The following is a 15,692-nucleotide window of genomic DNA, read 5'->3' as shown; positions in this document are numbered from 1 at the left end:
AGAAGTGCCATGGAAACCCCTGAGAGAACGGGGGTGGTGGCACAGCCCAGAGCCAACGGGGTGAGGGGGAACAATGGTGATGACAGCCCCGGCGGCCCACTTCTCTGGTCAGTGGTGCAGGTCTGCAGATGCGCTCAGCCGCAGAGCAGTCCGCCCGCAGCTCCTCCCAGTGCACACGGGACTCCCCGAAGGGTCCTGTTACGGCCATTGAACTGCAGCAGAGGCGGAAGAATAGAAATCGGACAAAATATGTTCTTAGGTTTGGATAGAGTTAACCTGAAAAGCGGTGAGAGAAAGGTGGCTGGAAAACCTCTAAAGGTTTCAGAGGAAAACAGTTTACTCAGTAGCCCAGGAGTCAGAGAGGAAGTCTCAAAGGAGACGTAGGGATACTCTAAGAATATGTTACAAAGGTATTTTGAACCAAATGAAGTTACAATGTCAAATTCGTGAGTTGAAACTGGAACATTGCTTCCAGGAAAGTTTGCAGCACTAAATACTTAAATGTGTTTGCAGAAAGACTGGATGTGCTCAGTGAGGCTCCAGAGACACGGAGCACACGTGTGACGTGGTGGGCGGGCCGGGCACAGAGCCTGTGTGTGGCGCTCACGCCTCCCGTTCGCAGGTACATCGAGTACATGTGCGACATGGTGGCGGAGGAGCCCATCACGCCCCACAGCAAGCCCCTCCTGGTGAAGGCCGTGGTCATGACGCCCGTGCCACTGTTCAGCAAGCAGAGGAGCGGCTGCAGGCCCTTCTGCGAGGTCTATGTAGGGGATGAGCGCGTGGCCACCACATCCCAGGAGTACGACCGCATGAGGTGGGCCCGGGCCCAGGCCTTCCTCCCCACGACCCCGTTCCTCCAGGCGGCTGCATGGGTTTGCAGGGCTGTCCTCCGGGTCATCATGCTGAGTGGCTCCTTGGAAGTCATTTCCTGCCCACCCCTGACATAATCAGGCGGTAAAGCCTGCCAGGCAGGAAGAAACTGATGCTCTGGGGTCTCGGGGGTCCTGCCACGCATGTCGCTTTTGGACAGAAGGTTGAGCTTCTTACCTGAGCAAACCGCCACTCTGGGCTCTGTTCTCCAGGGATTTTAAAATCGAGGACGGCAAAGCGGTCATTCCCCTGGGCACGACAGTCCAAGGGGACGTGCTCATTGTCCTCTACCACGCGAGGTCCACCCTGGGAGGACGACTGCAGGCCAAGGTGAGCGGACGCTCCACTTTGGCCACTGCCCCTTTGAGTCCCCGCCTCCTGCCGCCCAAGGCACAGGGGATTCAGCACGAAACTGCTGTCGGTGTCGGGCTGCCGGACCGTGGCCCTGGGGCTGCCCCTCCTCAGACCCAAGAAGCTGCTTGTGTCCAGGGCCTTCAGGGCTGGTGAACAGTGAGGGGCCAGGTCTCCTCCCCCAGCTCGGGCTCCTGTTGCTTTCTCTCCGCAGGTGGCGTCCATGAAGATGTTCCAGATCCAGTTCCACACGGGGTTCGTGCCCCGGAACGCCACTACTGTGAAATTCGCGAAGTATGTTGGTGTCACACTGTGCGAGGGGGACAGGAGGGGTCAGGGTGTGTGGTGTGCATACAGGTGCAGCGTGGTTGACGCTGCTGGGGCCCTGGGAAGACTGAACTCTGACCCCCAGAGTTCTGGAAGGAGTCACACAGGGGCAGCGCCAGGCCGGGGCCTGCGTGCGGTGAAGGCTCAGGAGGAGGGGGCGGTGCCAGGAGACTGAGGGGTGTGTCTCATGTTTCTTTGTGCTGTTACTCTGTTAAATGTCACCACGCTCTTACCTCTTAGTGTTTTTTTTTTCACATTGGCACGTCACACTTTGTTTTAAGTACCAACATGACAGAGACAAGAAGTGTGACGCCTCACCAGTGTCTTTGTTTTCCTTCCCCTGGGGGAAGATGGGCCCCAGAGCTTCAGCAGTTCTAGTGCACTCAGCCGTCCTTTCTGAAGACCAGGTGACGGGCAGCCACGAGGCAAACTAGGCAGGAGGCTGCGGCTGAACTGGACACTGGTTAGGAGGCAGGCTTCTGACGAGCAATGAGTGTGGCCAGCGAAGTGGGAAGGGGGATTCCACTGGAGACCTGGAGTGTGTGAAAAGGAGGCATCTGGGCATCTAGCACTGAGAAATGGTTCATGTGGGCTCCAGAACTCAGGCGGCGTCTGGAGCAGCGTGAACACCAGGGCGTAGCAGCAGAGGCTTGGAAGCCGAGGCAGTGCTGGGAGGGGAGCCCGGGAGGGCTCCCAGGAGGTGCCGGGGGCCATGGACAGGTCCAGCCTGCTTTTATTCAGAGTCCAGGGAGAAGAGATACAGCAAAAGCGGCGTGACCGAAGATTTTATTAAACTGATGAAAGACATCAAAGCACAGAGCCCAAAGCTCCGTGAACAGCATACGGGAGTTTTATAAACGAAGAAAGGAAATGCCTCCCAAGCGTGCGGGGTTGAATCGCTGAGAACCAGAGAGGCTGCTTCATAGCGCCCTGTGGGGAGGGCCCTTCCCCTGAGGCTTTGAATCGCTGAGAACCAGAGAGGCCGCTTCATAGCGCCCTGCGGGGAGGGGGGGGCCTTCCCCTGAGGCGGGGGATCCGGAGTCACAGCGACGTCTTCCAGAAGCGCCGGGAGGAGAACTTCGCCAGCTTGGAAGTGTCTCCCCTGAAATGGTTCTTCAGAAACGGAGGTCAGTCAGAGCTGTTTTCAGACAGATGAGAGATGCTGGCAGCGCGTGAATCAGGTGGACATGAGCCCGTGTCCAGGGCTGGGAAGAATTACAGGCTGAGAGGAGAACGAGCCTGCTGAGAGTGGCAGAAGGCCCCCGGCGCAGAGTCTGGGTGGACGGGAGGGCCGGGGCAGCCACGGGAGCTCGGGGTTCTTTTCTCCGGTGCCGAGATCCAGCTTTCACACTGTGGTGTCCCCGCCACGGCCATGCTGCCACGCTGGGGCCCGTCACGTCCGCTCGGGCCTCAGCATGAGGAGTGGCTGCCTCTGGGGTGCAGCCCAGACACGGGGCCCTGCTCGGGCTCTGGAAAGAGACCGTGTTTTCATCTGAACGGACGGGTGCCTGGAGTGTGAGCTTGCTGAGGTGCACTTGTGGGCTTGTTCCTCACCATGCCTGTCATGCCTGCAAAAATTGATGAAATGGCTAAAAAGAAAGCCTGACACAGGAAAGGGGGTGCTCCGCAGGCAGCTGAAGGAGGACAGTCGGAGAGGAGACTTAGGCCGACGCACTGTCCACCGGGGGCGGCTACTCCGAGCTGGTGTGAGTGGGCACACCGGCCATCCTGTCCCAGCAGGAGCCCCTCAGGGTCTGTCCAGCCTCTGAGATGCAGGCCCCTCAGGGGCGGTGGGGGCTGCCCCTCTGTTCACAGACCGCATTGTTTCCTCACTGCCAGCTGGGCGGGTGGGCCTGGCCTGGGGGCCATCTCCGGGGGGGTGGGGGTGGGCGGGCCCCTGCCTGGTGCCTGCAGTGCCTGGAGTCGCCCGCTACTCCGTGTTGATGGGCCCCTCCCCGGGCCCTCACTGGACACTGGACCCTCTGCCAGCCTAGCTGCCGCCCTTCCACCTGCTGCCCCTGCTGTGTCGGCATCTTGCTGTGTGTGCCTGGCCTGGTCAGAAGCAGGCCTTCGGCCAGGAGCAAGAGGACAGGGGGGCACCCGCCCTCGCCAAGACCCCGTGGTTCCCCTCCTTGCGCAGAGGTGGCCGTGCCCGTGACTGCGGCGGGACGTCACGTGTTAAGATCACACTTGCTCACATGTCCCACCTTGTGAGTCCAGGGACGTGGGGACACCTGCCGTGGCCTCACCCGCCAACCAGACCGTGGGTGCAGCCCCGCCTTCCCCCGGGGGCCGCACGGAGGACAGCAGGGCCCCTCTGACACCTCAGACCCTCCAGAGCCTGTTGTCCCTCTTTTGTGTGTCTTTTTCTGTTGCTTTGCTGTTTTTATACACACAGAATAGTAAGTCGTGCACGTAGACTTAGGCGGCTTAAAATAAGAGAGCAGAAGGGATCCCACTGCCCCGCTGAGGAGCTGGGATTCGTTTACAGGGCTTGTGACGGTGTCACCAGAGGTGACCTTAGGAAATACGTGAAAGACCTTGGAGTTCCCTAGTGGGACGCAGAGCCACAGAATGAGGACAGTTCAGTGAGACAGCAGCTGAAGTGGCCACTGCCAGGCCACCTGGGCGTCCCTCCCCACCTGTGCCCGGCCCCAGGTCGTTGCCCCAGGAGAGCCTTCGGACCCACCCCCCAGGGCCGGGGCTGCCCCGCGACCCACAGAGCACCCCGGCCACGCTGCCCTTGGAGTCGCACTTGCAGTGCGGCAGGCAGAGTCCAAAGGGCGTGGTTTGTGGGCTTCTGTTAGTAGCTGGTGGTCTTGCTAAAGCGGATGGCACCGTATTTAAGGGAACGTGCATTTAAGTTCCCGGAGAGCCTGATTTGAACCACAGGACCTGAGGGGTGAGGAGTGAGGGCTCCCCTGACAGAGGGGCTGGGGGTCCAGTGTGGACGGGCCCTGCAGCGCACAGTTCCCCGCAGGCCCCTCCGACCCTCTGCCTGGTGGCAGCTTGAACGTGCAGAGCGTGAGGTGCAGAGCGCATGGCCCCATCCCACACTCGTTCCCTGGTGAGTGTTGGGGTGACCTCTGAAGTGCCCATGGTCCTTCCTAACCGTACCTGGGCTCCCACTGCAGGTACGACCTAGATGCTTGTGACATTCAGGAGAAGTACCCGGACTTGTTCCAAGTGAACCTGGAGGTGGAGGTGGAGCCTAGAGACAGGCCCAGCCGGGAGGCCCCCCCCTGGGAGAGTGCAAACATGCGGGGGCTGAACCCCAAAATCCTATTTTCCAGCCGGGAGGAGCAGCAAGACATTCTGTCCAAGTTTGGTAAGATCCTTGTTTTGCAGGTGCTCTCACAGGGCACAGATTGTTCTTGCAGTCTTCTCGCGAGGCCGCAGTCCCGGCCAGGGGGTCATCGTGGGCCGGGGCCAGTTTGTTGTAACCCGGGAGGGTCAGGTTGGAGTTGCTTGCTGATTCAGAGGGTTCATTTCTGGACCTGCGTCCACTTTAAACGTGACCTGGAGAAGGGGAGGCATCAGTTGGGCCCATCTGAACACAGCAGGGCTGCCACACAGCGGAGGTTGTTCCTGTGACCTCCCCCCCAGCTGGGAAGTCTCATCCTATTTCAGACCGTTTACCAAAAATCAGCGTGAAAAGCGTGTGGGTGGGTCGGACCTGGGACGTCATCTGGCCTGTCGCGTTCTCTTCGTGTTCTTGGTTTGCTTTTTTGTCTGTTTTTTTATGTGAGGACAGCTTAGTGTCCCTGAGGAGTGTGTGTGTGTGTGCATGCGTGTCAGGGCACGTGGCCCAGCGCTGAGATCCACACTCGGGCTCCCTGGTTGCCGTGCAGGTTTCTGGCGGTCTGGGGGCACTTTGGCTCTGGACCGCGGCCCTGGAGCCCCGTGCTGGCTGCTGCCTGGGCCGGGCAGCCTGACACCCCCTCTCCCTGCAGGGAAGCCGGAGCTGCCCAGGCAGCCCGGCTCCGCCGCACAGTATGACGCCGAGGGGCCTCCCGACGCCGAGGCCCCGGGGTCGGAGTCTCCGCACAGCAGCAGCACGGACACCAACCACTTCCTGCACACGCTGGACTGGCGGGGTAGGCTAGGGCGTTCGGGGGGCGTCTGCTGCCCGTGTGCTGCGTGGCCCCCCTGCCGGCCCCTCACTGTGAGTTGCAGCCATGCTGTTGTGGTCTTCTTTTCAGAGGACAAAGACTGTGTGATGAGCCCGGAAGGTCATCTCGCCAGGGAGGGGCCATCCATCGTGACTGAGGATGGACGTGAGAGCGAGCCGTCCGATGAGGAAGCCACCACGCTCTCGCCCGAGAGCGGGGACACAGCCGACGAGGACGCAGCCGGCCCAGCCACCCTGCCGGACGACAGTGTGGACCTCCTAGGGCTGCACTCTGAGATGGGGCCGGCGCCCCCCATGCAGGCCCACGGGGGCCCCCCCAGCAATGCGGACCTGCTTAGCTGCCTCCTGGGGGCCCCAGCAGCTGCTCTGGATGGCGCCCCAGGCGGGCTGCTCGACGGGGACCCACCTCTGCTCCTCACCAGCTCAGCCCCTTCCCCAAGCACAGGGACCACGCAGACCACCGCTCCCGAGGGGCCTGGCCCGGCCGGTAGGTGCTGCTAGGGGTCGTGGACCAGGAGGTCCCAGTGATTGCAGCTTACTGGGACCATGAGCTGTTGCGATCCCCCAGAGGAGCCCCTGAGGGTTGGGGTCAGCACTTCGCCCCAACTGCTTGGGGCTGCGGTTGCCATGGGAGGGCCCCCCTGGAGTGGGCACCCTGGGCTGGGGGCCTGCCTTGTGGGGCCTGTGCTCAGCCCACCTGCTTCTTGGTGCCTTCCACAGCTGATCCCTTTGACCCTCTTCTGCTGCCCTCTGACCTGGAAGCCCAGCCCCACCCCAAGCCTGACCTCTTTGGCGAATTTCTTAATTCGGACTCCACAGCTGCCCTGCCCACATCCTTCCCCTCCACCCACAGTGCCCCGCCCCCTGCCTGTAGCTCCAACTTCTTGCATCTGGGTAAGTGCAGCCTCCACACTCAGGCCTGGTGGCCAAGCTGTCAGCCAGGGGAGGTGGGCAGCATGGTCTCCTAGGCCTACCGGGCACGGCTCCAGGTCCTTCCGTCCCCAGGAAGAGGGTGCAGCCAGTGCGCACTCCATACCCTCTGCTGGATTTCAGCGGAGGTGGGAAGGCAGGTTCTAGGGGCGCCCATGCGTGGCCGTGAGTGTGTGTGTGTGGCCTGCCACGGTGGGACGGGGCGCTCTGAAGACCCTTTCAGATGAGGAATCTCAGACACTAGTCTCAGCATGGCCCTGGGGCTTCTCCATTTGCTGACCCCTACGTCCACTTGGTCAGTTCAGTGACCATGTGATGCGTCCTCAGCCCGTGAGAAGGGAGGCCCTGAGATGTGTGAGTACAACCTGCCTGGGGCCTCACTGGGCCAGGAACACCTCAGGGACCACCTGCCTGCTGAGCTCAGTGCCTGGCCTCCAGCAGAGGCTCCAGCAGATGGGGCTTGTGGCCAGCCTGTCCCCCCCAGGCACCTAGGAGGCATGTGAAGGCCTCATGGCCACCCCCACCAAGGACACCCATGTAGTGCTGCTACCTTCCAGGGGATCTGCCAGCAGAGCCCAGCAGGACGACGGCCTCTGCCCCCAACCCGGACCTGCTGGGAGGGTGGGACGCCTGGGCCGAGGCTCCGGTCCCCACGCCCGCGCCGGCTGCAGAAGGTACGACTCTGGCGTCATCGCAGCCCTCCCCCAGGAGAGCAGGGAGGGGCGCGGTCGTCCCAGGCCCTCTACGCGGCCCCTGTGCCTATCCCACCTCTCCACGTCTGCCCTGCTTTCTGTACAGCCTCATCTGGTCCTGTTGGCACATTTCCGGCAATGAGCTGCTGTCAGAGGCAGTCGCATTTACAAGGCCTGTGACACGTGTTCCTGCCTGGGTATCATCCGTTAACGGGATGATGACTTCAAGGACGCTATTTTGCCAATTTGATAGGCCGCGGTTCTTTTAGATTTGCTTTTTTTTTTTTTTTTCATTATGAATGAGATGGTCTTTTGTTTTGTACGTTTTGGGTTACTTTATATTTTTTGAAAACTATTTCTTGTTTCTTAGTCTTTTTTTTCCATAGGAAGTTCATCTTTTTCCTATTAATTTGTGAGAGCTCTTTGCACGTGAGTGGCCGTCGCTTATAATGACCTTACAGTTGACTCTTGAACAACGTGGGGTCAGGGGTGCTGACCCCCACACAGTCGAAAATCCACACCCTGCTTTCTCTGCCCCAGAATAAAGGAGTTGGTGACTGGCTCTCCCATGGGCGGGCAGCTGCACGGTCTGGACAGCACCAGAAGCAGAGCCCGAGTCTGTTGATCCCATGTGTTGAGAGCTCTAATCAGACACAAGCTGTCTCCCACATGCAGTTAACGCAAAGGCTGTAAACTAGGCACTGTGGAGGTGCTGTGGTTACTGAAAAAAGCCCGCCTGAGGGTGGGCCCAGCCTTGTTCAGGGCTGGCTGTGCTGTTCCCACAGGTGGTAGTCCAGTGACTGGCTTGGCTGTGTCAGTCTTTTGTACTCAGAATCGTGACCGCACTGCGGGAGACTCCAGGGGGCGCTGCAGACCCAGGACAGCTGGTGTGGGTCGCCAGGTCCTCCCCTTGGCCACCTGGGCTCGGGCTGTCCATGTGGCCATGTCCTGAGTGTGCGCTGCCGCCATGGAGCGAGGCCTTTAGGAGCGAGAGGCAGCACAGAGGCTGCCTCCACTGCAGCGGTCCTGATGCCTTGTCTCCTCCAGGCCCCTTCTTCTCTTCTGGAGCCCAGCCGGCCCCTCCTGGCCCCCCAGCCAGCCTGACCAAGTCTCAGAGCCAGGACCCGTTTGCTGACCTCGGTGACCTCAGTTCCGGCCTCCAAGGTACCCTGTGGGCCATGTCGAGCAGGAGGAGGGTGCTGGGGCTCTCGCAGGGGGTTGGGTCTGTCTACCCTCCCAGGGCGGACCTCCCCCGTTCACTGACCCCAGAAGAGGCCCGTCTGCCTTGTCCCCGAAGCTCGTTACCAAGATGACACCAGGAGTTGTCAAAACCAGTGGGAGGCCTGGCCCTCCGTGGGCATCACCGTGAGCGGGGGCCACCTGGGAGCGGCCTCAGCACAGGAGTGTGGGGCAGCCCTGCCCTGCTCCAAGGGCAGGCAGAACCCCCTCTGGCAGCTTCCCCCTCTGAGAGGACATGTCAGGATGTTAGCTGTTTGGAGACCGTGAGCATCTGAGTGTCCCACGTGCCTGGCTGGTTGGGTGGCGTGTGGAATTCGAGGTGGAATTAGCATCTCTCCAGAACGCTTGTTGTCCAGGAACAGTCCTTTTTATTTAACAGTTTCCTGGTGTTTCAGGTTGTAGTGTCTCCCTGAGGGCATTCCTGGAAGTTTGGGTTTGTCCTTGTCTTCCTGCCTCTGTCTTGGGCTGTCTGAGTGCAGGGTGGGGCCACCCTGAGCCTCCTGGGTGCAGCCTGTGGAGCAAGGGGCTTCTTGGGGTCTGGGGCGCCCGTTCTCAGGATGGAGCCCAGCCCTCAGCTCTGCACTGAGACCCAAGACCTCCATCACACCCGGCGGAGAGTGGGGTCCTGCACGAAGCTGCTGGAACCAAGGGGAGAAACATGCAAACTCGGGTTCTAGGTGGAGCCCTCAGCATTCCTCTGTCAGCAAAGATGGAGCCACCAGACAGTGAGTCAGCGAGGCTGTGGGAGCCAAGAGCCAGCAGGACTGTGGACTCTCACAGGACACTGCCCAACGGCAGCAGGACACATCCTGCACCCACCAGCCACCAAGAAATGTCCCGTCCTGGTCCATGGACAGTCCTCAGCAAGTGTACAGGAGTTGAAGTCATGCACACCACGTCATTCTGCTTGGAGTCAGGCTCAGAGTCAGCAGCAGCAAGATAACTGAAAGCTGTTCAGACTGTTAGGAACTGAACAACACGCTTCTGAGAACATAGGGTTACTTAGAAGCCTCAAGGGAAATAAAGCAGTGCATCACACAGACGGAAAATGAAAACATGGCGCGTCAAAACGGGGGACACGTGGTGTCCAGTGTACATTTGGGGAATGTTGTGCGTTCTCACCTGAAGATGTTTGGAAAGGAAAGGAAATAAACTCAAAGCAAGCAGGAGGGTGGTGATAAAGAGCCCACATCAATGAAGTGGAAAATGTAAACTAGAGAAGGTGGACTAAGCAAAAACTGGTTCTTTGAGAATATCAGTAAAATTGGCAAATGTTTGCTAAGATGCATGAAAGTAGGGAGGTTGGCACAACGTGCCCACAGACCCTGGAGGGCACGAAGGGACTCGGCCGCGCAGCCGCGGCACCAGCCTCGGCGCAGGTGAGGTGGGTGGGTTCTGCAGCAGATGCCCTGCCGGGTGGGCGGGGCGAGTAGGCCTGTAGCCATGAGAAGATGAGCTCTAGCTCGTCGTTAGACGCCTCCCGAAAAGGAAATCTTCAGTCCCGGTTGCTTCCATTGGAGAGTTCCACCAAGTGTTTAAAGGACTCATACCAACCTCACACACCCTTTTCCAGGAAATAGGAGGAGACGTTTTCCGGTTGGTTTCACGAAGCTGGTATTACTCAGAAACCAGAACCAGACAGAGACGGTACAAGAGAAAACTTCAGTGTCCCTCACGAATATAGACACGAAAGTCGAACAGCAAATCGGCCGCAAGGAGCATTCATCAGCATGGACAGAATCACACACCACAGCCAAGTGGGATTTGTTCCAGGAAGTGAGGCACCTTCAGCATTCCAGAACCAGTTAACAGAATCCACACAAGAACTGGCCAGAGTAGGGGTGTCGTGTGGTCACATCCGTGTGCAGGACAGGCCGCGGACAGAGTTCAGCACCTAGTTGTCGGCGGACACCCCCCACAGACGAGTGGCGGGAGAGCTTAGGAGCAGTGCCTCCAGTACCCTGCAGCCAGCCTCGCGCTTGGCTTTGGAAGACCGCGAGCTGCCCTTGGTGCCAGCTGGAGAGGGACCAGGGGCACAGGCAGTGCTTCCGTGCACCGGGGGCCGTGGGAAATCCCGAGGGACCTGAAAGCATTTCAGAGCCCAGAGTGAGTTTAGGAGGGTTGCAGGGCGCACGGTCGACGGACACCAGGGAAATTCCTGTTTACCAGCAGCATGTGTGCAGGGAATCCACGATTTAGAACAGCACCGTTTACAGTCACTGAAAAAGGAGGAAAAAGAAGCACGTAACCTGTGACTCTCGCAGAGCACGCGCAGGACTTGTGTCCTGGAGCCACAGAGCCAAACGTGAGGAGCGGGTCAGGGAAGAAGGACCCTGGCGTGAATGGAGACGGAGGGGCTCGCGGCCCAGAAGACCCCATGTGGGGAAGGCTCTCCTGCCGTGATCTGCGGGGTCCAAACAGTCCCCACCAGACACCCCTGAGGGGGTTCCTGCAGACACAGGCGGGCTCACTGTGGGGCTGAGTAGGGAGTCAGGGACGAGGAGTGGGGAACAGGCTGGTGGGATGGAGTGACGTGGCCAGACTCTGTCAGGACTGTGTGGTGTCTGCAGAGGGACAGACACACAGCAAGTAGGGGGTGGTACCCACCTGGCCCTGGCCGCTACGGACCGGCCAGCCGTGGGGCCACCTCGACGTGCCCACCCTGGCAGCACACCTGGAACACTGGTTTTGCGAGGGCGTGCTCTCCGTGCAGGCTGAGTACTGGGGCTGCCCCCGAAGTTCCCGTGTGACTGTCTCCCCAGGCTTGTCCGCTGCATCTGCTCCTGCAGGCGCCGGTACCAACGCAGCGCCCCCTCCCAAGGCCACCGGCTCCTGGCATGCAAGTCGGCCCCTGGCCCAGGGCACCCCACGGCCCCCGCAGGCCAAGCCAGCCCCCAAAGCCGCTGTCCCGCCGAAGCCCAGCTACAACACCAGCTTCAGTGTGATCGGCAGCCGGGAGGAGAGGGGTGTCCGCCCTCCCAGCTTTGGTGAGTCCTCCCTCTCTCTGCCCGGTGGCTTTCTGAGCTTGCTCTGAGGGGGGTTACGGTGAACCCCATCTTCTCCAGCTCGTGGTCAAGTCCTGAGAAAGGGTGTCTCCTGAGACCCAGCAGAAGCTCCTTCAGGTGGGAGTGAGTCGTTTTGCATGTGGTCTGAGGGTGACCTTCTTGTTGCCCAGACAGCACCGTCCAGGTGGCCAGGCGTGTGCCGCCTGGGGGCCGTCTCGGCCTCTGCCAGCTGTGTGCAGTGCTGGGCAGGGGCCGCCGGGCGGGGTCGGCGTCGGCGCCTCCCAGCACAGCCTCTGAGGCCCCTGCTCTTCTCCAGGTCAGAAGCCGAGGGTGTCGGAGAGCGACTTTGAAGACCTGCTGTCCGACCAGGGCTTCTCCTCCAGGGCCGACAGGAGGGGGCCCAGGACCATCGCCGAGATGAGGCGGCAGGACCAGGCCCGGGACACGGACCCGCTCAAGCTGAAGGTGGGGGCGCTCGGGCCGGGGCCGGGCTAGGGCGGGTGGCCCCAGGGTTGCTGGCACAGGCATGGGGGCGGCGGGTTCGTGTTCAGAGCTCTGCCCCGTGTGGAGCCGCTGGATGACTGGCGGGCGGTGGGGCCGGGCCCGCGTCTCCCGCAGCTCCTGGACTGGACGGAGGGCAAGGAGAGGAACATCCGGGCGCTGCTGTCCACGCTGCACACCGCGCTGTGGGACGGCGAGTGCCGCTGGACGCCCGTGGGCATGGCCGACCTGGTGACCCCCGGGCAGGTGAAGAAGCAGTACCGCCGGGCCGTGCTGGTGGTCCATCCGGACAAGGTGGGCACGGGGCCCGGGCCGAGCCCAGGGCGGGTCCTGGGTTCAGGCCCAGCACCCTCACCCACTCCGTCCCGCAGGCCCGGGGGCAGCCCTACGAGCAGTACGCCAGGATGATCTTCATGGAGCTGAACGAAGCCTGGGCCGAGTTCGAGAGCCAGGGCTCCCGGCCCCTCTTCTAAGTCATGCGCTGCTCGGGGCTGCGCCCGCAGCTCATAGAATCGAAAGCTGCTGGCTGGACCACGAGGGTCGCCCTGTGGCCGTGGCAGTGTGGACTGGTGTGGCCGCACCCGACATCATGCCTGCTGCCCTGGGTGGCCCGGAGCCGCCGCCATGCCTGGCGGGAGAAGGAAAGCATTCCAAAAGCTCCGAATTCTTTCTTTTTCTTTTTTGGTTCTAAAGGAAAAGTGTCGAGTCGCACTTCTCCCACGCGTGTCCCGGTCTGTGGTTTATTCTGTTCGGTGGCCGTCACCTGAGGGCGCGTCCTCTGGGTAGACCGCGCTGCTCGGCCGTCTTCTTGAGTCCCTCGTGAATGTTTGCGTCTCCCCTGTAATCAGCCTGGTGACCAGCTGTACATAATTAAACTATTTTCTGATGACCTTCGTCTCTGACGTGCGTGATCGTCTGACTGATCTAGGCTCTGACTGCGAAGATGTGGTGCAGTGACCCCTGCCTGGTGGAGAGGGCTCCCCATCTCCGCTGGCCTGAGCCTCCCCGGGCCCCCAGCTGGCCTCGGCAGTCTCACACAGCAGGGAGGCAGGGAGGCCAGTGCAGGGACAAGCCCTGGCTTTGGGTCTGGAGTCCAGCCTTCCCCTCGCTGGTCTGGGTGTGCCCTGGGGTCACTGCTCGTGGCTGAGGCAGCTGGGCAGATGCTGGCCCACATGAGACTGGGCCTCCCCTGGATGCCACTGGGTCGTTCCTCCTCAGAGCATGAGGGTGTGAGGGACCTGGTCTGTTGTTCTGGAAGTTCAAAGAGTAAAGCAGCTTTCCTGAGTCATGGCCGTTGGAGAAGCAGCGGCTGCCTTGGCTACGGGGTGAGGTCCCCCTGTTCTGGGGGACGACCTGGCAGGACAGATGGCAGCAGTTACAGGCTCGAGGGTTAGTCGGAAGTGACGCTCCCAGCCTCCTGCGGGTCTGTCCACCAAGCCCGAGGGCTCGTCGCACTCCAGGCTGCCCAGCACTGTGCTGACCAGGCCCTGGACAGGTGGCCAGGACCTCGACCCTCATCCCGGTGGTGACAGCGGGAAGGGCCGGGCCTCTGAGAACCCTGTGCCGTCTCTCCTTTCCGCAGAACGTCAGCCAGCTGTGTTGCCAGGTGGCTGCCACTCGCCGGTCAGATGTGCATGGTGGTCGCCATCACCTGGATGAGGACCCCCCCCCCCGGGCTGGGCTCGTAGAACTGGCACCAGTGCATGTCCTCAAAAGCTCGCCGGCGGTCTGGGGAGCAGTTAGTGGAACACTGACCCCACCCCACCCCCGCCTCAGTGACCACGTTGGTCTAAGGCTCAGGCGGGGGGTGGGGTCTGTGGGTCCTGAAGTTTCAAAGGCATGGGGGCTCTAGCCTTTTGCCCTGAGGCCCTAGGACCTCGCAACCTCTGACCCTTGGGCCCAGCGCCCCCGTCCCTTGGCTGAGGTGACACTCTCTCCCCGCCGGGGAGTGCTGAATCTGGCTTTCCCCGGTTGATGCCCCTCTGCAGAGAGCCGACTCCCCGCCAGGTATGTATCTGCTGCTATTTTTATCTTTCAATTCTTTTAAAGAATAATGAATGACCTAAATAGGTCCAAGAGTGCATGTCAAAGTTGCTCTGGATCCCGGCTGAGGGCCAGGCAGCCCTGGGGATGCTGGCGGGGCCCTGCAGGGGCTGCAGGCGCACACGCGTCCCCTGGGTCTCTGGTGTGGCACACCCTCTGCCATCCCCACCGGTTCTGATTTTCTGTCTTGGTGGGACAATGGCCGCCCCGGTGGCTCCATCCCTACAGGCCACACCCCAGCTCCAAGGACCACGCGTGTCCCCTCCAGGGAGCCCCTGGGGGCCCAGGGAACGACCACAGTGGCCACAGACTGGCTGCACAGCTGACCCCAACCCTGTCACATAGGGGGCGCGGTCCTGGGGGCGCTGCTCAGCAGAGGTCCGTCTGGAAACAGGCTCAGATGAGTGACCCGGCACAGGACATGTCTGAGAGGCTGCGCTGGCCTGCAGTTGGTGACTGGTTCTTGGAATACGGCCCCTGGGGCAGAAGGCAGGCTCCCAGGAGGTGAAAGGCTGGGCTCTCTGGACCAAGCGCTCCAGGAGCCGAGGAGAGGGGAGAAGGGGGAGGGGAGGGGCCGCTCCCACCGGGCAGGAGGTTTTTTTGAGGCTCGTCCACACTGAGGTGCCTCGGGACACGTTTGTTTCTGTAGCTACCGTGGATGTATGCCCGTCAAGTCTTCACACACGTCACATGTGCCCTGTGGCCCATGGATGCATCCTGGTCCCTGAGAGCACCATCTCAGGACCAGTAAGTCCCTGTCGGCCCCACAGGCAGATGTGGGGATCAGAGCTGCCCCTTGGGAGACCACTCCTGGGGTTCAGCCCTGCCTTTCCCAGAAGACTTTAGAACATCAGCCAGCGGGAGAGGAGGGCCTGGGTCTGCCAGGCTGGGGAGAATCTGGCCGAGGGTAAGCACACAGCTGTGTCCACTTACAGACCTGCTGCAACCAGCAGAGCCCGGGAACGCCCCTCTGGGTCCTCGCTGGGGCCCCTGTGGGGTGGGCAGGAAGAGAGGGACATCAGGAAGCGGGTAGGAGACGGGGTGGGGGGGGCGACAGGCGGAGCGATGAGCCCAGCAGGCCTGTGGCTATGGGGGAGCATGGGGTGGGCCCAGGGAGAGCTGGGCACTTGGGCTGGGTTCCTCCAGGGGTCTCACCAGGGGTGGGGGGTAGGTCTGTAGCTGAGGGGGGCAGATCCTGGACACACGGTGGGGCGCTGGGCAGCTAAGGGCCCTGGCGGAGGGTCCCGCTGCTTACAGAGGGCTTCTGCCCCAGCCCCAGGCCCTAAGTTGGGACTGTCCACTGGCCACCTGGGGTGGGGCGGGGCCTGGGTGAGATCATCTTCCGGACCCAGGCCCCCAGGATAGGAAGAGGGGGCAGGAGAGCTGGAACCCTGGTGCCCGGGGGAGGGGAGGAAGCTGGCTCCGGACCCTCTGGGAAGAGAGAGGAAACAAAGGCTCGGAGGCACACTTCGGGTGTGCCCGCTGCAGAGGCTTCCGGCTCCCACCGCGGAGTCGCTGAACTGCCCTCTTCAGCCTGACGTCCCCTGGCGTGCGAAGGCCTGGCTGCAGTGGCCTCTGTGTTCCCTGGGCAGGCCTCGG

General features: G+C 61.4%; 1 protein-coding gene across 4 annotated transcripts in view; it reads left to right on the top strand.

The window, feature by feature from the left end:
- Positions 1-12,940, top strand: part of GAK (cyclin G associated kinase) — a 49,513-nt gene extending 36,573 nt beyond the window's left edge. For 3 of the 4 annotated variants that reach the window (XM_032491771.1, XM_032491786.1, XM_032491795.1), the window contains 13 exons: positions 623-817; positions 1,086-1,203; positions 1,439-1,518; positions 4,686-4,879; positions 5,505-5,648; positions 5,754-6,170; positions 6,404-6,577; positions 7,171-7,287; positions 8,353-8,469; positions 11,307-11,531; positions 11,866-12,014; positions 12,168-12,344; positions 12,422-12,940. In XM_032491771.1, the coding sequence (XP_032347662.1) occupies positions 623-817; positions 1,086-1,203; positions 1,439-1,518; positions 4,686-4,879; positions 5,505-5,648; positions 5,754-6,170; positions 6,404-6,577; positions 7,171-7,287; positions 8,353-8,469; positions 11,307-11,531; positions 11,866-12,014; positions 12,168-12,344; positions 12,422-12,523 (2,209 nt within the window). In that variant the 3' untranslated portion in view covers positions 12,524-12,940. The remainder of the gene's footprint in view (positions 1-622; positions 818-1,085; positions 1,204-1,438; positions 1,519-4,685; positions 4,880-5,504; positions 5,649-5,753; positions 6,171-6,403; positions 6,578-7,170; positions 7,288-8,352; positions 8,470-11,306; positions 11,532-11,865; positions 12,015-12,167; positions 12,345-12,421) is intronic. The other variant, XM_032491780.1, reaches the window with a different exon arrangement.
- Positions 12,941-15,692: the final 2,752 nt, after the last annotated feature.

The sequence above is a fragment of the Camelus ferus genome, chromosome 2 (assembly GCF_009834535.1).
Source record: "Camelus ferus isolate YT-003-E chromosome 2, BCGSAC_Cfer_1.0, whole genome shotgun sequence".
Lineage (NCBI taxonomy): Eukaryota > Metazoa > Chordata > Mammalia > Artiodactyla > Camelidae > Camelus > Camelus ferus.
Note: the sequence above shows the minus strand (reverse complement) of the source record. Positions and strands in the feature narration are given on the sequence as shown.